The 22,787-nt window shown below is 39.2% G+C and overlaps 1 protein-coding gene across 2 annotated transcripts in view; it reads left to right on the forward strand.

Moving 5' to 3' along the window:
- The window catches only part of LOC128653727 (NIPA-like protein 3), an 80,308-nt gene extending 76,002 nt beyond the window's left edge, over nucleotides 1-4,306 (forward strand). For both annotated transcript variants that reach the window (XM_053707189.1, XM_053707190.1), the window contains exons 11-12: nucleotides 2,678-2,772; nucleotides 2,870-4,306. In XM_053707189.1, coding sequence (XP_053563164.1) covers nucleotides 2,678-2,772; nucleotides 2,870-3,057 — 283 coding nt within the window. In that variant the 3' untranslated portion in view covers nucleotides 3,058-4,306. The remainder of the gene's footprint in view (nucleotides 1-2,677; nucleotides 2,773-2,869) is intronic.
- The last annotated feature ends 18,481 nt before the right edge of the window (nucleotides 4,307-22,787 follow it).

The following is a 22,787-nucleotide window of genomic DNA, read 5'->3' on the forward strand; positions in this document are numbered from 1 at the left end:
TACAAGCATTGTATTTTAGCTGTGGCGCTCCCTAATTTGTTGAAAACTATATTTTTATAAAAACACTACCAGATGGGCTATATAAATGGATCATCTACAAAACATTTATGCAAAGCAAAATCTAGTGTACAATGTCCCTTTAAGTCCTAGAAACCCCCAATCGCTTGAAAGGCAATCTCCTGTTCTTTAAAGCAGTTGGTGTCTTGGGGCTATAATGTTTAAACGCTTATTTTTCAAAAAAATAACTACACTTACCCACACTGTTTCCATGCTGCGGAGTCTCTAGGCACTTATAACAGGTCCAATATTGAAAGCAAAGCAAGAGGTGTTCCCATATAGTTAAAATCCCTTTATTAACTCATACGTGGGGATCCAGAAAGACACAACTTTTCAGGGGCGTTCCCCTAAATCATGTGATACAGGTTACACATACTCTGCCACATTATATGGCCCATTCAATTAAACAATTTGTCTTAAAGGGACAGTCTACACCAGAATTTTTATTGTTTTAAAAGATAGATAATCGCTTTATTACCCATTCCCCAGTTTTGCATAACCAACACAGTTATAATAATATACTTTTAACCTCTGTGATTATCTTGTATCTAAGCCTCTGCAAACTGCCCCTTTTTTCAGTTCTTTTGACAGACTTGCAGTCTAGCCAATCAGTACCTGCTCCCAGATTACTTCACGTGCACGAGCACAGTGTTATCTATATGAAATATGTGAACTAACACCCTCTAGTGGTGAAAAACTGTTAAAATGCATTCTGAAAGAGGTGGGCTTCAAGGTCTAAGAAATTAGCATATGAACCTCCTAGGTTAAGCTTTCAACTAAGAATACCAAGAGAACAAAGCAAAATTGGTGATAAAAGTAAATTGGAAAATTGTTTAAAATTACATGCTCTATCTGAATCATGAAAGTTTATTTTGGCCTAGACTGTCCCTTTAATTTACCATACTTTTTTTCAACACTAGAGGCCATTAGAGTACATAAATAACAGGTATCCTGCAATTTGACAGTGCACATCATTTTTCTCTAATTAAATCTCTACCCTGGAGCCAATAACTGAGGTTTAAAAAATTGTTACTGATGAGGAAACTGTTCCAGTAAGACTTAAATAAATATGTCAGAAATTTAGGGAGAGATGTTATCCAGGGGAATTAATTCAACAAGTAACTGCAGAAGTTAGTAATATTCCTAAAAGGAGTTTAATAGAGCCCCAAAAAAACCAAGATAGAATTTAATACAATGACCTTTGTCTCAGAATTTTCCACACAGAGCAAACAGATTTTGAAAACCATACATAAGCTTAGGCACTTAATAGGAGACTGTATCTCTGATGTTGAGGAATTTAGAAATGTTTCCATGCCTGCTTTTAAAAAGAGTCGTAGTATACATTACACTTTAATCAAGGCTGATATAGGCTCTAAAAAGTCTTTGAAACAAACGTTTATCTCTAAGAAGAATGTAGGATGTTTTCCCTGCCTAGGGTGTATTAATTTTAGTTCTATCATTAGGAGTCCCTATTTTACACATCCACAAACTCGTTATAAATTCTATTATCATACACATTATACTTGTGAGACATCTTATGCTATTTATTTTATAAAATGCCTGTGTGGGCGGGGCTATGTGGGGGAGACCACCAGGCGGGTTAGAGACCGCATAAGTGAACATAAAAGTAACATTTGCTGTAAGGTAGGAACTTCCCCGATATCTGCTCATTTCATAGAAGCAGGACACCAAATAAATCAGCTAAGGTTCCAGGTGATTGAAAGGGTTAATACCCTGAGATGGGGAGGCAATAGAGAACTCCTATTTAAACAATGTGAGGTTTATTGGATTTTCAAGTTAGACACTATGGAACCCAAAGGCATGAATAGGGAATCACATTTTTTATTAAATGCAATTTTTCGTATTTAATGCAATTTGGTACATAAAGATATGTATGACTTTCTAGGTAATCCACGTTGACTGTGACTGTGTGCTACTTTAAAATCAAGATGCTTTCCAACATTGTTTTTAATAGTGTGGTTTCTTTTTATACCTGTTATTTATGTACTCTAATGCCCTCTTGTGTTACAAGAAAAGTATGGTCAATTAAGACAAATTGTTTGATTGAATGGGCTATATAATGTGGCAGAGTATGTGTAACCTGTATCACATGATTAAGGGTAATGCCGCCGAAGCTTTGTGGGGGGTTTTCTGGATCCCTACTTATGAGTTAATAAAGCGATTTTTACTATATGGGAACACCTCTTGTTTTGTTTTCAATATTGGATTTGAGCTTGGCAGTGGCTCTTGGTGTTTCCCTGACATACCAGTATATATGCTGGTCTGCCACTTTGCTCTTTGATACTTATAACAGGTCCCCCATGACCACTTGTTTTAAAGCCCAGAAGCCCCTCTTAAAAATAAATCCCATATAGGTGGTTAGAAATGGATCAGCATTTAAAGGGTTATGTACATTCCAGGTTAGGGTATTTAAGTATGGTTTCATGTCATATGTCGGGACATATTAATAATATTTAAAAAGCCTCGAGATGATTTAAGGATTGTGAAAACTTTAACGATTGTAGCACTTATCAGATAACTAATGAACATTTCTAGAATTTTTTTTCTTAATTCATAGGTAAAATATCAGTACTATAACCAATCATTTCTAATTTCTTAGATGCCTTATTGCTTTTCTTGGAGTCTTCTTAATTACGAGGAACAGGAAGAAATCTAAATCTTTTGAACCCTACGTTGCGATGAATTCTATGCCAGGTAGCATAATTATTTTAAAACATATTTATCTCATTATGCTGATATACTAAAATGTGCATATCATATGTTTTTAACTTATGCATATATATTTTTATAGGACTACATAGCATGCATGACAATGGCTCAGCGATACAGCCAGATTTTGGAACCTCATTTTCGTATGGGGCTCTAGAGAGCAATGACAGCTTATCGGAAATATATGCTCCAGCCACTCTTCCTGTTGTTCCAGAAGAAGCGTCATCTTCTCCTCCTTATAAAGTGCTGGATCATAATAAGACTGAATAGACCCCTTGCTCTAACTTATGTAATGGACAAACAGTTAATTAGAGATGCCGTCACTCCAAAGCTGTGGCAAATGCCCAATATAAAGGTTGTGTCCATGGCTGAACATTTATCGTGTATTTATCCAGCTCAAGTATTGCTGATTAATTCGAATATCATTGTTAGGAAATATTTAACTGCAATCCATTAAATGCTATTGTTGTGAGATACAGAAATGAAGCGCTCATATAATGCAGCTATACAATTGTAACGCTAGATTACAACACAGTTTCACAATGATACGTACAATGTTACACACATTCCAGTATTTATTCTTGTTTCTTCAGAACATAATTCTTCCTTTTTATCTGCAATGTTATTTGATGCAACCTTTTTAGTAAATACTAATGTAGGAGACATATAATCACATTAGTCATACAACAATATGATTTAGAAGAAAAATGTCTACAGAGTTTAAAAGGTTTTATCTCCTTTATCACAGCAAAGTCCACTCATCCATTATGGTTATTGAAATAATTATTCTATCCTTTTAAACTGTTATATGTTTTAATCGTTAACAGAGTATTCGCACACACTAACTTCAGAGATTGATAAATCTCAAAAAATGTATTGAATTTTGTATAATAACACAAAGGGAGATTAAATGACTTTGTAGACCTCAACAAATGGCTAGTCTTGTATAGGTTTTTTTGTTAATCATACTCAGACTGCACTTTATTCTATTTTAGGCTATAAAAATGAATGGAAAATTATGGATTTGCACAGTTTACCTAACATATCTCATATTCAGGCCTTAAAATACACAAAGACAAATGAAATGGGAATGGAAATAAACTGTTGTATTCTAGATATATTGTACGTTGTGGTTGAACTATAGAAATACGTTGTGGTTGAACTATAGAAATGAATTGCACCGTCATAGATTACTATGTTGTGCCTTTAAAGAGACTTGTCAATGTATCACAGAAGTTAGTGCTAGGTATAGTCATCAAAGCCTAGAATTCTAGAGAACCGTTCTTGGAAAAAATAGAGACCAATTTAAACTGCATACCTTAAAAAACAATAATGCTTCTTCTGAAGTATTATAGAATACATTGCCTACAGCAAATATGTTAGTAGTTATTATAAAATACATATTCCAAACTAGATGTTTAAAGCTGTTTATAAAATAGTATTTGTTTTGTGTTGATGGAGCAAAAAATATCTTCATATTGTCTTCAAAAGCTATTAAAATTAATTTATTTCTTTATCATTGAGGAAAATCCAGAGCCATTTCTGTCTGTTTCCTGTATATTGTCATCTCACTATTCATCACTTTGTTGGCTAAAATAAGTCTTGAAGTTAAAATGTTTGTGGTAAATTTGTAATCTAAAACAGATCACTCAAAGGGAAGCGTAACTGGCAAATTGTCAACCTTTTGATTTTCTTTTCAAATTTATAAGGCATACATTTAAATAATTTCCACAAGTTCTATTTCTTTTTAAAAAAATACAATTTATATTTTATTTTTTTGCTTTTTCACAAACTTAAATGGGCATTCTATTGAAAAAATAGTGTTTCTTCTACAAGATATGACGAGTCCACGGATTTCATCCTTACTTGTGGGATTTATCCTCCTGCTAACAGGAAGTGGCAAAGAGCACCACAGCAGAGCTGTATATATAGCTCCTCCCTTCCCTCCACCCCCAGTCATTCTCTTTGCCTGTATAGTAATAGGAAGAGGTTGCCTGTATAGTAATAGGAAGAGGTAAAGTGAGGTGTTAGTTTAGTTTCTTCAATCAAGAAGTTTTTTTATTTTCAAATGGTGCCAGTGAGTACTATTGTTTTCTCAGGGAAAGTGAGGATGCTTCCTGCCCTGATGTTGATGATCTTAGCAAGCATTTTCTAAGATCCATGACGGTTCCCACAGCTGCTGGAAGATAGTGTAAGAAAATCTTCAGGGTAGAGACCGGTGTGTTGCTACAAGCAACTTTGAGGTATGTTCAGTCTTTTTGTTTCTGGTTGTTTTTTCTGGAAAGCATAGGGGTCCGAAAGCTACGGCTACCTCTCTTTTTGGCTGAAGAGTATCATCCATCTGGCGTATGAGACTGCTGGACAGCAGCCTCCTGAAAGAATTACGGCTCATTCTACTAGGGCTGTGGCTTCCTCATTGGCATTTAAAAATGATGCTTCTGTTGAACAGATTTGCAAGGCTGTGACTTGGTCGTCTCTTCACACTTTTTACAAATTTTACAAATTTGATACTTTTGCTTCTTCTGAGGCTGGTTTTGGGAGAAAGGTTCTTCAAGCCAGTGGTGCCTTCCGTTTAGGTTCCTGTCTTGTCCCTCCCTTTCATCCGTGTCCTGTTGCTTTGGTATTGTATCCCACAAGTAAGGATGAAATCCGTGGACTCGTCATATCTTGTAGAAGAAAAGGAAATTTATGCTTACCTGATAAATTTATTTCTTCTACGATATGACGAGTCCACGGCCCTCCCTGTTATTTTTAAGACAGGTTTATATTATATTATATTTTTTATAAACTTCAGTCACTTCTACACCTTTGGCTTCTCCTTTCTCTTCCTTACTTCGGCGAATGACTGGGGGTGGAGGGAAGGGAGGAGCTATGTATACAGCTCTGCTGTGGTGCTCTTTGCCACTTCCTGTTAGCAGGAGGATAAATCCCACAAGTAAGGATGAAATCCGTGGACTTGTCATATCGTAGAAGAAATAAATTTATCAGGTAAGCATAAATTTACTTTTTAAAAATTTAGTTTTTTCATTTTGCACCTTCGGTTTTTGCTTGAACTAAGCATGCTGCTTGAAAAAGAGATAAAAATGTTTTTTTGAAAAGTCCAAAAATCCTTAAAACATTGCTTTAAGTTTCTCAAATGGATTGAAATGGGTTCTTATTTGCAAAGTGCAAAAGTGTGGGTAAATAGTGCGCTGGTGGAATAAAGTATCAAACTCCTTACAGTGTTTTTAGATCCTTCAATCTAAAAGTGATGTGTAGAGAAAAGAAAGGAGGTTTTGTAAGATACTATGTGGATTTATTAAGTGTATATCTGTGATAAGAGTTTAAAGTATCAAAAAATGTGTAAAAAACATACAGTTTATTTATGTGTAAAATACAGTTTATTTGGTTACAATATGATTAAAGAACTTATAGAGACGTCTCTAGTACAAATCAATAAAATTTAAAAACAGACAAAAATACAGAGAAAATAAATCAATAAAAGATAGGTTAAAAAAGCAAGTAGTACTATTTGAGAATATTCGTATACTACTTATTATGTTGGTCACTCAGAAATATCACATGTAATGTGACTAGGCAGTTTGCCAAACTTTCCGTGAGTATTTTAAAGTTCATAAAATTTCATACATACTTTCATTTGAGATTCGTTTACCAACTGGATAAAAACTTTGAAAAAAGATGGAGCTTAAAGCAGAGCTGTGCATAAAAAATATTTGGCTTAAAGCAGAGCTGGGAACATCAGGGAACATCTCAATAATATAGAGAATGGAATGGAAGACACACACCTCTATCAACATTTCAAAACCACACATAAGGGCAACACAAAAGATCTATCCTTTTGGGGTATATACAAAGTAGAAAAACACTGGAGAGGCGGGGATATACAGAAGAAACTGCTCCTTAAAGAGGCAGAGTACATCTTTAAATTCGACACGCTATTCCCCAAAGGGTTAAATTCAGAATTGGACATCTCACCATTTCTTCTAGATTAAAGAACGTATTTTTTAGTGCACGTATTTTTTAGTGCACCCTTAACCTAACAATCCTATTATATGTTTCTCCACATCTCCACCTATCCTTAACATAATAGGTTTAAATAAATTAAATTGTCTTAAGGTAACACGATATTGTTTTAAAATAAATTGGTCTGAAATATGTTTGGTCAAACTTGTGATAAATATTATGATGGAGCAATGTATTAGGAGCAAGTGCAAACCATGGATACCACCTTAACTACGAGATCTCTTTGAACCAATGAGACACTGGATACACCTATTAAAGAGAGGAGTCAAACAGTCAGAATCATTCTTGATAAAGCTCCTAGAGGGAGTGAAACGCGTAGAAGCTAAAGACTGTATCCTTGACTCCACTATCGTTTGAACCGAATGAACCAACCCGGGTTGATTGTTAACAAAAGACATTGAAATTATATATCATCGGAACCTGCGTGCTTAAAAGCACTAAGTGCAGGAAAATTTCTTTCTTTCATTCAAGCACACCTCTGCTGACCGGTACAAGCAAGTATCAGAAATAAGAAGAAAATTGTACACCTTGTATCGGATGCAAAAAGGTATCCTGAAACTGGCTAAGCATTGATTGGCGGACGCAAGGCGGGCCCCCACACATTGGATGTGACGTCAGACGCCAGCAACACGAGGACACTATCGGAGGAACCGAGCTGCAGGATGCACAGGATACCCTGCTATAGCTCACGTATACAATAAGGTACAATTTGTATGGGAGTCGCAAACTGCAATCTTAAACCATTAGCAAAATAAGTTTATGGGACATCTCTCTTGGTTCATATATATGGACATGATAATTATCCCTGAAAGTTTGCTCTGAAACTAATACAAAGGTCGGGTATATTTTGACAGAAAGATACAACTCTATACAAATATTTTTTATGCACAGCTCTGCTTTAAGCTCCATCTTTTTTCAAAGTTTTTATCCAGTTGGTAAACGAATCTCAAATGAAAGTATGTATGAAATTTTATGAACTTTAAAATACTCACGGAAAGTTTGGCAAACTGCCTAGTCACATTACATGTGATATTTCTGAGTGACCAACATAATAAGTAGTATACGAATATTCTCAAATAGTACTACTTGCTTTTTTAACCTATCTTTTATTGATTTATTTTCTCTGTATTTTTGTCTGTTTTTAAATTTTATTGATTTGTACTAGAGACGTCTCTATAAGTTCTTTAATCATATTGTAACCAAATAAACTGTATTTTACACATAAATAAACTGTATGTTTTTTACACATTTTTTGATACTTTAAACTCTTATCACAGATATACACTTAATAAATCCACATAGTATCTTTAGCTATTAGCGCCCTTACAAAACCTCCTTTCTTTTCTTATTTGCAAACCCCAGGAAATCTATGAGTGGCAATTAGCATGCAAATGCTGATGGAGTGGAGTGCTAACCACTGAAACTTTAGCCAATATTAAGCTAAAATTAGCTAAAGTTACATTTCATAAATATATGTTAAATTATGCAATTAATTTGTGCTTTGGGTAGCAGCAAATCTTATAAAATTAGAAAGTATTACACTACCCTCACCCAGCTGGCAAAAGTTTCTGTGGAGAACACTGATATGGTAAACAGATTGTGTAGGAAGAGGAAAAGTTTAGTATTTTATTTTTACACTAGAATGTCCTTTTCATATTTGCCCTTTTATTCCAGAAAGCATTTTGTTGGTTTTCTATTGCATATGCTTTAGTGTGGGTGAATTGGGTAAAAATAAAACAAATGTATATACCCCAAACAAATGGTATTAATGACGATTGTATTTCTCCAACATAGGTGTGTCCGGTCCACGGCGTCATCCTTACTTGTGGGATATTCTCTTCCCCAACAGGAAATGGCAAAGAGCCCAGCAAAGCTGGTCACATGATCCCTCCTAGGCTCCGCCTTCCCCAGTCATTCTCTTTGCCGTTGCACAGGCAACATCTCCACGGAGATGGCTCAGAGTTTTTTGGTGTTTAAATGTAGTTTTTATTCTTCAATCAAGAGTTTGTTATTTTAAAATAGTGCTGGTATGTACTATTTACTCTGAAACAGAAAAGAGATGAAGATTTCTGTTTGTAAGAGGAAAATGATTTTAGCAACCGTTACTAAAATCGATGGCTGTTTCCACACAGGACTGTTGAGAGGAATTAACTTCAGTTGGGGGAAACAGTGAGCAGACTTTGGCTGCTTGAGGTATGACACATTTCTAACAAGACTTGGTAATGCTGGAAGCTGTCATTTTCCCTATGGGATCCGGTAAGCCATTTTCTTAATTTTCAATATAAGAATACAAGGGCTTCACAAGGGCTTTAAAGACTGGTAGACATTTTTCTGGGCCAAAACGATTACTATATAAGCATGTTTAATGGTTTATAACTTAGGAGAGTTATTTTAATCTTGGCAAATTGTTAAAAAAACGGACAGGCACTGTATTGGACACCTTTTTCACTGGGGGCCTTTCCTAGTCATAGGCAGAGCCTCATTTTCGCGCCACTAATGCGCAGTTGTTTTTGAGAAGCAAGGCATGCAGATGCATGTGTGAGGTGCTCAGATCCACTGAAAAAGCTTATTGAAGGCGTCATTTGGTATCGTATTCCCCTCTGGGCTTGGTTGGGTCTCAGCAAAGCAGATACCAGGGACTGTATAGGGGTTAAATGTAAAAACGGCTCCGGTTCCGTTATTTTAAGAGTTAAAGCTTTCAAATTTGGTGTGCAATACTTTTAAGGCTTTATGACACTGTGGTGAAATTTTGGTGAATTTTGAACATTTCCTTCATACTTTTGCGTATATTCAGTAAAAAAGTGTGTTCAGTTTAAAATTTAAAGAGACAGTAACGGTTTTATTTTAAAACGTTTTTTGTGCTTTGTTACCAAGTTTATGCCTATTAACATGTCTGAACTATCAGATAGACGATGTTCTGTATGTTCGGAAGCCAAGGTTCCTATCCATTTAAATATATGTGATAAATGTGACAAACAACGTAGGGACAATGATACCACTGATAATAATGTTGCCCAAAACGATTCCTTAAGTGAGGGGAGTAAGCATGGTACTGCATCATCCCCTTCTATGTCTACACCAGTCTTGCCCACTCAGGAGGCCCCTAGTACATCTAGTGCGCCAATCCTCCTTACTATGCAACAATTAACGGCTGTAATGGATAATTCTATTAAAAACATTTTAGCCAAAATGCCCACTTATCAGCGAAAGCGCGACTGCTCTGTTTTAGATACTGAAGAGCATGAGGACGCTGATGATAATGGTTCTGACATGCCCTTACACCAGTCTGAAGGGGCTAGGGAGGTTTTGTCTGAGGGAGAAATTTCAGATTCAGGAAAAATTTCTCAACAAGCTGAACCTGATGTTATTACATTTAAATTTAAATTGGAACATCTCCGTGCTCTGCTTAAGGAGGTGTTATCTACTCTGGATGATTGTGACAATTTGGTCATTCCAGAGAAATTATGTAAAATGGACAGGTTCCTAGAGGTCCCGGTGCCCCCCGAAGCTTTTCCTATACCCAAGCGGGTGTCGGACATTGTAAATAAAGAATGGGAAAGGCCCGGCATACCTTTTGTCCCTCCCCCTATATTTAAGAAATTATTTCCTATGGTCGACTCCAGGAAAGACTTATGGCAGACAGTCCCCAAGGTCGAGGGGGCGGTTTCTACTCTAAATAAACGCACCACTATCCCTATAGAAGATAGTTGTGCTTTTAAAGATCCTATGGACAAAAAATTAGAGGGTTTGCTTAAAAAGATGTTTGTTCAGCAAGGTTTCCTTCTACAACCAATTTCATGCATTGTTCCTGTCACTACAGCAGCGTGTTTCTGGTTCGAGGAACTAGAAAAGTCGCTCAATCAAGCATCCTCTTATGAGGAGGTTATGGGCAGAGTTCAAGCACTTAAGTTGGCTAACTCTTTTACCTTAGACGCCACTTTGCAATTAGCTAGATTAGCGGCGAAAAATTCAGGGTTTGCTATTGTGGCGCGCAGAGCGCTTTGGCTAAAGTCTTGGTCAGCGGATGCGTCCTCCAAGAACAAATTACTTAACATACCTTTCAAGGGGAAAACGCTGTTTGGCCCTGACTTGAAAGAGATTATTTCAGATATCACTGGGGGTAAGGGCCATGCCCTTCCTCAGGATAGGTCTTTTAAGGCTAAAAATAAACCAAATTTTCGTCCCTTTCGCAGAAACGGACCAGCCTCAAGTTCTACATCCTCTAAGCAAGAGGGTAATACTTCTCAAACCAAGCCAGCCTGGAGGCCAATGCAAGGCTGGAACAAAGGTAAGCAGGCCAAGAAACCTGCCACTGCTACCAAGACAGCATGAGATGTTGGCCCCCGATCCGGGACCGGATCTGATGGGGGGCAGACTTTCTCTCTTCGCTCAGGCTTGGGCAAGAGATGTTCTGGATCCTTGGGCGCTAGAAATAGTCTCCCAAGGTTATCTTCTGGAATTCAAGGAGCTACCCCCAAGGGGAAGGTTCCACAGGTCTCAATTGTCTTCAGACCACATAAAAAGACAGGCATTCTTACATTGTGTAGAAGACCTGTTAAAAATGGGAGTGATTCATCCTGTTCCATTAGGAGAACAAGGGATGGGATTCTACTCCAATCTGTTCATAGTTCCCAAAAAAGAGGGAACATTCAGACCAATCTTAGATCTCAAGATCCTAAACAAATTTCTCAAGGTTCCATCGTTCAAAATGGAAACCATTCGGACAATTCTTCCTACCATCCAGGAAGGTCAATTCATGACCACGGTGGATTTAAAGGATGCGTATCTACATATTCCTATCCACAAGGAACATCATCGGTTCCTAAGGTTCGCCTTTCTGGACAAGCATTACCAGTTTGTGGCACTTCCATTCGGATTAGCCACTGCTCCAAGAATTTTCACAAAGGTACTAGGGTCCCTTCTAGCGGTGCTAAGACCAAGGGGCATTGCAGTAGTAACTTACTTGGACGACATACTGATTCAAGCGTCGTCTCTACCACAAGCAAAGGCTCATACGGACATTGTCCTGGCCTTTCTCAGATCTCACGGGTGGAAAGTGAACGTAGAAAAAAGTTCTCTATCTCCGTCAACAAGAGTTCCCTTCTTGGGAACAATGATAGACTCCTTAGAAATGAGGATTTTTCTGACAGAGGCCAGAAAATCAAAACTTCTAAGCTCTTGTCAAGTACTTCATTCTGTTCTTCTTCCTTCCATAGCGCAGTGCATGGAAGTAATAGGTTTGATGGTCGCGGCAATGGACATAGTTCCTTTTGCGCGAATTCATCTAAGACCATTACAACTGTGCATGCTCAGTCAGTGGAATGGGGATTATACAGACTTGTCTCCGACGATACAAGTAGATCAGAGGACCAGAGATTCACTCCGTTGGTGGCTGACCCTGGACAACCTGTCACAAGGGATGAGCTTCCGCAGACCAGAGTGGGTCATTGTCACGACCGACGCCAGTCTGGTGGGCTGGGGTGCGGTCTGGGAACCCCTGAAAGCTCAGGGTCTTTGGTCTCGGGAAGAATCTCTTCTCCCGATAAATATTCTGGAACTGAGAGCGATATTCAATGCTCTCAAGGCTTGGCCTCAGCTAGCAAAGGCCAAATTCATACGGTTTCAATCAGACAACATGACGACTGTTGCGTATATCAACCATCAGGGGGGAACAAGGAGTTCCCTGGCGATGGAAGAAGTGACCAAAATAATTCAATGGGCGGAGACTCTCTCCTGCCACTTGTCTGCAATCCACATCCCAGGAGTGGAAAATTGGGAAGCGGATTTTCTGAGTCGTCAGACATTTCATCCGGGGGAGTGGGAACTCCATCCGGAAATCTTTGCCCAAATAATTCAATTGTGGGGCATTCCAGACATGGATCTGATGGCGTCTCGTCAGAACTTCAAGGTTCCTTGCTACGGGTCCAGATCCAGGGATCCCAAGGCGACTCTAGTGGATGCACTAGTAGCACCTTGGAGCTTCAACCTAGCTTATGTGTTCCCACCATTTCCTCTCATTCCCAGGCTGGTAGCCAGGATCAAACAGGAGAGGGTATCGGTGATCTTGATAGCTCCTGCGTGGCCACGCAGGACTTGGTATGCAGATCTGGTGAATATGTCATCGGCTCCACCATGGAAGCTACCTTTGAGACAGGACCTTCTTGTTCAAGGTCCGTTCGAACATCCGAATCTGGCCTCACTCCAACTGACTGCTTGGAGATTGAACGCTTGATTTTATCAAAGCGAGGGTTCTCAGATTCTGTCATTGATACTCTTGTTCAGGCTAGAAAGCCTGTAACTAGAAAAATCTACCATAAAATATGGAAAAAATATATCTGTTGGTGTGAATCTAAAGGATTCCCATGGAACAAGATAAAAATTCCTAAGATTCTATCCTTTCTTCAAGAAGGTTTGGAGAAAGGATTATCTGCAAGTTCTTTGAAGGGACAGATTTCTGCTTTATCTGTTTTACTTCACAAAAAGCTGGCGGCTGTGCCAGATGTTCAAGCTTTTGTTCAGGCTCTGGTTAGAATCAAGCCTGTTTACAAACCTTTGACTCCTCCTTGGAGTCTCAATTTAGTTCTTTCAGTTCTTCAGGGGGTTCCGTTTGAACCCCTACATTCCGTTGATATCAAGTTATTATCTTGGAAAGTTTTGTTTTTGGTTGCAATTTCTTCTGCTAGAAGAGTTTCAGAGTTATCTGCTCTGCAGTGTTCTCCTCCTTATCTGGTGTTCCATGCAGATAAGGTGGTTTTGCGTACTAAACCTGGTTTTCTTCCGAAAGTTGTTTCTAACAAAAATATTAACCAGGAGATAGTCGTGCCTTCTTTGTGTCCGAATCCAGTTTCAAAGAAGGAACGTTTGTTGCACAATTTGGATGTAGTTCGTGCTCTAAAATTCTATTTAGAGGCTACAAAGGATTTCAGACAAACATCTTCCTTGTTTGTTGTTTATTCTGGTAAAAGGAGAGGTCAAAAAGCAACTTCTACCTCTCTCTCTTTTTGGCTTAAAAGCATCATCCGATTGGCTTATGAGACTGCCGGACGGCAGCCTCCTGAAAGAATCACAGCTCATTCCACTAGGGCTGTGGCTTCCACATGGGCCTTCAAGAACGAGGCTTCTGTTGATCAGATATGTAAGGCAGCGACTTGGTCTTCACTGCACACTTTTACCAAATTTTACAAATTTGATACTTTTGCTTCTTCTGAGGCTATTTTTGGGAGAAAGGTTTTGCAAGCCGTGGTGCCTTCCATCTAGGTGACCTGATTTGCACCCTCCCATCATCCGTGTCCTAAAGCTTTGGTATTGGTTCCCACAAGTAAGGATGACGCCGTGGACCGGACACACCTATGTTGGAGAAAACAGAATTTATGTTTACCTGATAAATTACTTTCTCCAACGGTGTGTCCGGTCCACGGCCCGCCCTGGTTTTTTAATCAGGTCTGATGATTTATTTTCTCTAGCTACAGTCACCACGGTATCATATGATTTCTCCTATGCAAATATTCCTCCTTTACGTCGGTCGAATGACTGGGGAAGGCGGAGCCTAGGAGGGATCATGTGACCAGCTTTGCTGGGCTCTTTGCCATTTCCTGTTGGGGAAGAGAATATCCCACAAGTAAGGATGACGCCGTGGACCGGACACACCGTTGGAGAAAGTAATTTATCAGGTAAACATAAATTCTGTTTTCAGTGAGAACGTAAATCAATACATTTGTTAATGCTTGCTTCATTCACTATAAAAATAAAAGCAGTGACAGGTATCTCATTAAAGGGACATGAAACTCAAAATTTTTCTTTCATGATTTGGATAGAGCATACATGTTCTTTCATACAGGTGGTGAGAGTCCTTGATTCATTACTCCAGAGAATTATTCTTCCCTGCCACTAGAATGAGGCAAAGATTCCCAATCCCTGAGAGCTCTATAAAACCCCTCCCACTTTACTGGTAACTCCGTTTTTGCCTCCACTGGAGGAAGGTGAAGATGTGCAGTTTAATTCTTCAGTTAGAGGGGTTCCCAGATTGAGTTGAGGCCCATTTATCATCAGAGTACAGTTTTAGCGAAGGGATGTATTTGGAATATGGGCAGTGGCATATTTTTCACCTGTTGGAATTTAGTCACAATCCTTCCATGAGTGTTGCAGGTACTTGTCCTTTGCCTCCTCCTGTTGGGTTGTTGATATACACCTATTCCAGATACTCTGCTGTTATGTTTCAGCGCTGGTTTGGCTTTCTACTGGTTTTCTCCAGTAGTAGGGTGCCTATTGGTTAGTAATATATTTTTTTATTGTTTGTCACTCTGTAAGCCTCTTAGGTTATTTTATTATAGTTATTATATATGTATATAACCTTGCAACAGTTTTATATATTTTGGTAATTCCCTGTTAAAAAGTATTTTTTATGCATTTTTAACGCTAGTCAAGTTTTCACATTCATATATTATTTTGACTGCTCATTGTGGGGGGGGGGGGGTTTGTGCGTATATTCTTAAACACATACCAGGTTTCGTGCGCATACGTTTTTTTAATGCACTTCTTTTTTTGAGCCTGCGTATGTTGGCATCATAGTGTATGCAGTCTTGGTGCACTTTTTCCTTTATATGATGTCAGTTTGGCATGCACTCCCTCTATTGTATGCTATTTGGTTTTCAGGTGTCCTGAGTCCTACCGCCTCTGTTTGTAATTTTTTTTTTTTTTTAAAGCTACTTTCCTCAAGAGCTCATTAATGGGGATATTACCATTCATATGTATGTTTTGTTTTTTTTCTACATTTAACTTATACATATTAGTTTTCTGCAGTTATGGAGCCTTCTGATTCTGTCCATAAATCTACCTTAGAAGCTGGGTCATCTGAACACATTCCTACCAGTGCTAAGTGTTTGTATTGTAAGCAGGCTGAGGTTTTACTTCCAGCAAACTTATATAATTAATGTTTTAATGCATTCTGACCAGTCTAATGCTGCTCTTGCTTCTAAAGGTGTTACTGTTCCCTCTGTTTGTTCTTTACAGGAGAATTATTCAGATTTTGCTCCTGTGAAGGACTTTATTCATTCTACAGTATCTGAAATGTTGACGGCCTTGCCTCTTTCAAGTAAGCGCAAATGGTCAGTTCAGACTGCTTTTTTGTTTATTGCACTTCATTAGTGTAGGGTGTCCAACTTACGGCACTCGTCTCATTATCTGTAACCCAGTGTTTGGGCTATTATTGTATGTGTTTTTTTATGAAATATTTTATTGTTTGAAATTTGTTTATGAATTGCTTTTTATGTATCACTTTTTATAAATTGCATTTCTCTTGTTAAGTGTGTTCAGTCCACGGGTCATCCATTACTTATGGGATATATTCTCCTTCCCAATAGGAAGTTGCAAGAGGATCACCCAAGCAGAGCTGCTATATAGCTCCTCCCCTCACATGTCATATCCAGTCATTCTCTTGCAACCCTCAACAAAGAAGGAGGTCGCGAGAGGAGTTGGAGTTTTTACTTAATTATTCTTCAATCAAAAGTTTGTTATTTTAAATAGCACTGGAGTGTGCTGTTTTTTCTATCTCAGGCAGTATTTGGAAGAAGAATCTGCCTGCGTTTTCTATGATCTTAGCAGGCGTAACTAAGATCCACTGGCTGTTCTCGACATTCTGAGGAGTGGGGTAACTTCAGAAAAGGGGAATAGCATGCGGGGTCCCCCGCAAATGAGGTATGTGCAGTACAATTTTTTCTGGGAATGGAATTGACTAAGAAAACACTGCTGTTACCCATATGATGTAAGTACAGCCTTAAATGCAGTAGTAACGACTGGTATCAGGCTGATAAATGTATGCACAGTTGAGTTATTTTCTAGGGACTAGAATTTGACTGAGAAAATACTGTTAATACTGAAATAATGCTTAAGCCTTATCTGCAGTAGAAGCGACTGGTAGCAGGCTTAGTGATAACTTTGCATGACATTGAAAAAGTTTGTTTTTAAAACGTTTACTGGCATGTTATTCGTTTTGTGAGGTACTTTGGTGATAAATCCTTTTTGGGCATGAGAGAACTGGGAGGCGGATTTTCTAAGTCGCCAGACTTTTCATCCGGGGGAGTGGGAACTTCACCCGGAGGTAATTGCTCAACTGATTCGTCGTTGGGGTGGACCGGAACTGGATCTCATGGCATCTCGCCAGAACGCCAAGCTTCCTTGTTACGGATCCAGGTCCAGGGACCCGGGAGCGGTGCTGGTAGGTGCACTAGCAGCCCCTTGGGTTTTCAACATAGCTTATGTGTTTCCACCTTTTCCGTTGCTACCTCGACTGATTGCCAGGATCAAACAGGAGAGAGCATCAGTGATTCTGATAGCGCCTGCGTGGCCACGCAGGACCTGGTATGCAGACCTAGTGGACATGTCGTCCTGTCCACCATGGTCTCTACCCCTGAGGCAGGACCTTCTAATTCAGGGTCCTTTCAACCATCCAAACCTAATTTCTCTGAGGCTGACTGCTTGGAAATTGAACGCTTGATTTTATCAAAGCGTGGGTTTTCGGATTCGGTTATTGATACATTAATACAGGCTCGGAAACCTGTTACCAGAAAAATTTACCATAAGATATGGCGCAAATATTTATATTGGTGTGAATCCAAGAGTTACTCATGGAGTAAAGTTAGGATTCCTAGGATATTGTCTTTTCTACAAGAGGGTTTAGAAAAGGGCTTATCCGCTAGTTCGCTAAAGGGACAGATTTCTGCTCTGTCTATTCTTTTACACAAGCGTCTGGCAGAGAATCCAGACGTCCAGGCCTTTTGTCAGGCTTTGGCTAGAATTAAGCCTGTGTTTAAAGCTGTTGCTCCTCCTTGGAGCTTAAACTTGGTTCTTAAAGTTCTTCAGGGTGTTCCGTTTGAACCCCTTCATTCCATTGATATTAAGCTTTTATCTTGGAAAGTTCTGTTTTTGATGGCTATTTCCTCAGCTCGAAGAGTCTCTGAGTTATCTGCCTTACATTGGCCTAGATTTAGAGTTCGGCGGTAAAAGGGCTGTTAACGCTCCGCGGGTTTTTTTCTGGCCGCACCATAAATTTAACTCTGGTATCGAGAGTTCAAACAAATGCTGCGTTAGGCTCCAAAAAAGGAGCGTAGAGCATTTTTACCGCAAATGCAACTCTCGATACCAGAGTTGCTTACGGACGCGGCCGGCATCAAAAACGTGCTCGTGCACGATTCTCCCATAGGAAACAATGGGGCTGTTTGAGCTGAAAAAAAACCTAACACCTGCAAAAAAGCAGCGTTCAGCTCCTAACGCAGCCCCATTGTTTCCTATGGGGAAACACCTCCTAAGTCTGCACCTAACACCCTAACATGTACCCCGAGTCTAAACACCCCTAACCTTACACTTATTAACCCCTAATCTGCCGCCCCCCGCTATCGCTGACCCCTGCATTACACTTTTAACCCCTAATCTGCCGCTCCGTAAACCGCCGCCACCTACGTTATCCCTATGTACCCCTAATCTGCTGCCCTAACATCGCCGACCCCTATGTTATATTTATTAACCCCTAATCTGCCCCCCACAACGTCGCCGACACCTACCTACACTTATTAACCCCTAATCTGCCGAGCGGACCTGAGCGCTACTATAATAAAGTTATTAAGCCCTAATCCGCCTCACTAACCCTATCATAAATAGTATTAACCCCTAATCTGCCCTCCCTAACATCGCCGACACCTACCTTCAATTATTAACCCCTAATCTGCCGACCGGAGCTCACCGCTATTCTAATAAATGTATTAACCCCTAAAGCTAAGTCTAACCCTAACACTAACACCCCCCTAAGTTAAATATAATTTTTATCTAACGAAATAAATTAACTCTTATTAAATAAATAATTCCTATTTAAAGCTAAATACTTACCTGTAAAATAAATCCTAATATAGCTACAATATAAATTATAATTATATTATACCTATTTTAGGATTAATATTTATTTTACAGGCAACTTTGTAATTATTTTAACCAGGTACAATAGCTATTAAATAGTTAAGAACTATTTAATAGTTACCTAGTTAAAATAATTACAAATTTACCTGTAAAATAAATCCTAACCTAAGATATAATTAAACCTAACACTACCCTATCAATAAAATAATTAAATAAACTACCTACAATTACCTACAATTAACCTAACACTACACTATCAATAAATTAATTAAACACAATTGCTACAAATAAATAACATTAAATAAACTATCTAAAGTACAAAAAATAAAAAAGAACTAAGTTACAGAAAATAATAAAATATTTACAAACATAAGAAAAATATTACAACAATTTTAAACTAATTACACCTACTCTAAGCCCCCTAATAAAATAACAAAGCCCCCCAAAATAAAAAATTCCCTACCCTATTCTAAAATACAAATATTACAAGCTCTTTTACCTTACCAGCCCTGAACAGGGCCCTTTGCGGGGCATGCCCCAAGAATTTCAGCTCTTTTGCCTGTAAAAAAAAACATACAATACCCCCCCCCCAACATTACAACCCACCACCCACATACCCCTAATCTAACCCAAACCCCCCTTAAATTAACCTAACACTACCCCCCTGATGATCTTCCTACCTTGTCTTCACCATGCCAGGTTCACCGATCCGTCCTGGCTCCAAGATCTTCATCCAACCCAAGTGGGGGCTAGACATCCACTGAAGAAGTCCAGAAGAGGGTCCAAAGTCTTCCTCCTATCCGGCAAGAAGAGGACATCCGGACCGGCAAACATCTTCTCCAAGCGGCATCTTCTATCTTCTTCCATCCGATGACGACCGGCTCCATCTTGAAGACCTCCAGCGCGGATCCATCCTCTTCTTCCGACGACTAGACGACGAATGACGGTTCCTTTAAGGGACGTCATCCAAGATGGCGTCCCTCGAATTCCGATTGGCTGATAGGATTCTATCAGCCAATCGGAATTAAGGTAGGAATTTTCTGATTGGCTGATGGAATCAGCCAATCAGAATATAGTTCAATCCGATTGGCTGATCCAATCAGCCAATCAGATTGAGCTCGCATTCTATTGGCTGATCGGAACAGCCAATAGAATGCGAGCTCAATCTGATTGGCTGATTGGATCAGCCAATCGGATTGAACTATATTCTGATTGGCTGATTCCATCAGCCAATCAGAAAATTCCTACCTTAATTCCGATTGGCTGATAGAATCCTATCAGCCAATCGGAATTCGAGGGACGCCATCTTGGATGACGTCCCTTAAAGGAACCGTCATTCGTCGTCTAGTCGTCGGAAGAAGAGGATGGATCCGCGCTGGAGGTCTTCAAGATGGAGCCGGTCGTCATCGGATGGAAGAAGATAGAAGATGCCGCTTGGAGAAGATGTTTGCCGGTCCGGATGTCCTCTTCTTGCCGGATAGGAGGAAGACTTTGGACCCTCTTCTGGACTTCTTCAGTGGATGTCTAGCCCCCACTTGGGTTGGATGAAGATCTTGGAGCCAGGACGGATCGGTGAACCTGGCATGGTGAAGACAAGGTAGGAAGATCATCAGGGGGGTAGTGTTAGGTTAATTTAAGGGGGGTTTGGGTTAGATTAGGGGTATGTGGGTGGTGGGTTGTAATGTTGGGGGGGGGGTATTGTATGTTTTTTTTTACAGGCAAAAGAGCTGAAATTCTTGGGGCATGCCCCGCAAAGGGCCCTGTTCAGGGCTGGTAAGGTAAAAGAGCTTGTAATATTTGTATTTTAGAATAGGGTAGGGAATTTTTTATTTTGGGGGGCTTTGTTATTTTATTAGGGGGCTTAGAGTAGGTGTAATTAGTTTAAAATTGTTGTAATATTTTTCTTATGTTTGTAAATATTTTATTATTTTCTGTAACTTAGTTCTTTTTTATTTTTTGTACTTTAGATAGTTTATTTAATGTTATTTATTTGTAGCAATTGTGTTTAATTAATTTATTGATAGTGTAGTGTTAGGTTAATTGTAGGTAATTGTAGGTAGTTTATTTAATTATTTTATTGATAGGGTAGTGTTAGGTTTAATTATATCTTAGGTTAGGATTTATTTTACAGGTAAATTTGTAATTATTTTAACTAGGTAACTATTAAATAGTTCTTAACTATTTAATAGCTATTGTACCTGGTTAAAATAATTACAAAGTTGCCTGTAAAATAAATATTAATCCTAAAATAGGTATAATATAATTATAATTTATATTGTAGCTATATTAGGATTTATTTTACAGGTAAGTATTTAGCTTTAAATAGGAATTATTTATTTAATAAGAGTTAATTTATTTCGTTAGATAAAAATTATATTTAACTTAGGGGGGTGTTAGTGTTAGGGTTAGACTTAGCTTTAGGGGTTAATACATTTATTAGAATAGCGGTGAGCTCCGGTCGGCAGATTAGGGGTTAATAATTGAAGGTAGGTGTCGGCGATGTTAGGGAGGGCAGATTAGGGGTTAATACTATTTATGATAGGGTTAGTGAGGCGGATTAGGGCTTAATAACTTTATTATAGTAGCGCTCAGGTCCGCTCGGCAGATTAGGGGTTAATAAGTGTAGGTAGGTGTCGGCGACGTTGTGGGGGGCAGATTAGGGGTTAATAAATATAACATAGGGGTCGGCGATGTTAGGGGTAGCAGATTAGGGGTACATAGGGATAACGTAGGTGGCGGCGATTTGCGGTCGGAAGATTAGGGGTTAATTATTTTAAGTAGCTTGCGGCGACGTTGTGGGGGGCAAGTTAGGGGTTAATAGATATAATACAGGGGTCGGCGGTGTTAGGGGCAGCAGATTAGGGGTACATAAGTATAACGTAGGTGGCGGTCGGCAGATTAGGGGTTAAAAATTTTAATCGAGTGGCGGCGATGTGGGGGGACCTCGGTTTAGGGGTACATAGGTAGTTTATGGGTGTTAGTGTACTTTAGGGTACAGTAGTTAAGAGCTTTATAAACCGGCGTTAGCCAGAAAGCTCTTAACTCCTGCTATTTTCAGGCGGCTGGAATCTTGTCGTTAGAGCTCTAACGCTCACTGCAGAAACGACTCTAAATACCAGCATTAGAAAGATCCCATTGAAAAGATAGGCTACGCAAATGGCGTAGGGGGATCTGCGGTATGGAAAAGTCGCGGCTGAAAAGTGAGCGTTAGACCCTTTAATCACTGACTCCAAATACCAGCGGGCGCCCAAAACCAGCGTTAGGAGCCTCTAACGCTGGTTTTGACGGCTACCGCCGAACTCTAAATCTAGGCCATTGTGATTCCCCTTATCTGATCTTTCATTCAGACAAGGTAGTCCTGCGTACTAAACCTGGGTTTTTACCTAAGGTTGTTTCTAACAGGAATATCAATCAAGAGATTGTTGTTCCATCATTATGTCCTAATCCTTCTTCAAAGAAGGAACGTCTTTTGCATAATCTAGACGTGGTCCGTGCCCTGAAGTTCTACTTACAGGCAACTAAAGATTTTCGGCAAACTTCTTCTCTGTTTGTCGTTTACTCTGGACAGAGGAGAGGTCAAAAGGCTTCGGCTACCTCTCTCTCCTTTTGGCTTCGTAGCATAATACGTTTAGCCTATGAGACTGCTGGACAGCAGCCTCCTGAAAGAATTACAGCTCATTCCACTAGAGCTGTGGCTTCCACTTGGGCCTTTAAGAATGAGGCCTCTGTTGAACAGATTTGCAAGGCTGCAACTTGGTCTTCACTTCATACCTTTTAAAAATTTTACAAATTTGACACTTTTGCTTCTTCGGAGGCTGTTTTTGGGAGAAAGGTTCTACAGGCAGTGGTTCCTTCTGTTTAAAGTTCCTGCCTTATCCCTCCCATCATCCGTGTACTGTAGCTTTGGTATTGGTATCCCATAAGTAATGGATGACCCGTGGACTGAACACACTTAACAAGAGAAAACATAATTTATGCTTACCTGATAAATTTATTTCTCTTGTAGTGTGTTCAGTCCACGGCCCGCCCTGTCTTTTTTGAGGCAGGTTCTAAATTTTAAAATTATAACTCCA

Source organism: Bombina bombina, chromosome 3, assembly GCF_027579735.1.
Source record: "Bombina bombina isolate aBomBom1 chromosome 3, aBomBom1.pri, whole genome shotgun sequence".
Lineage (NCBI taxonomy): Eukaryota > Metazoa > Chordata > Amphibia > Anura > Bombinatoridae > Bombina > Bombina bombina.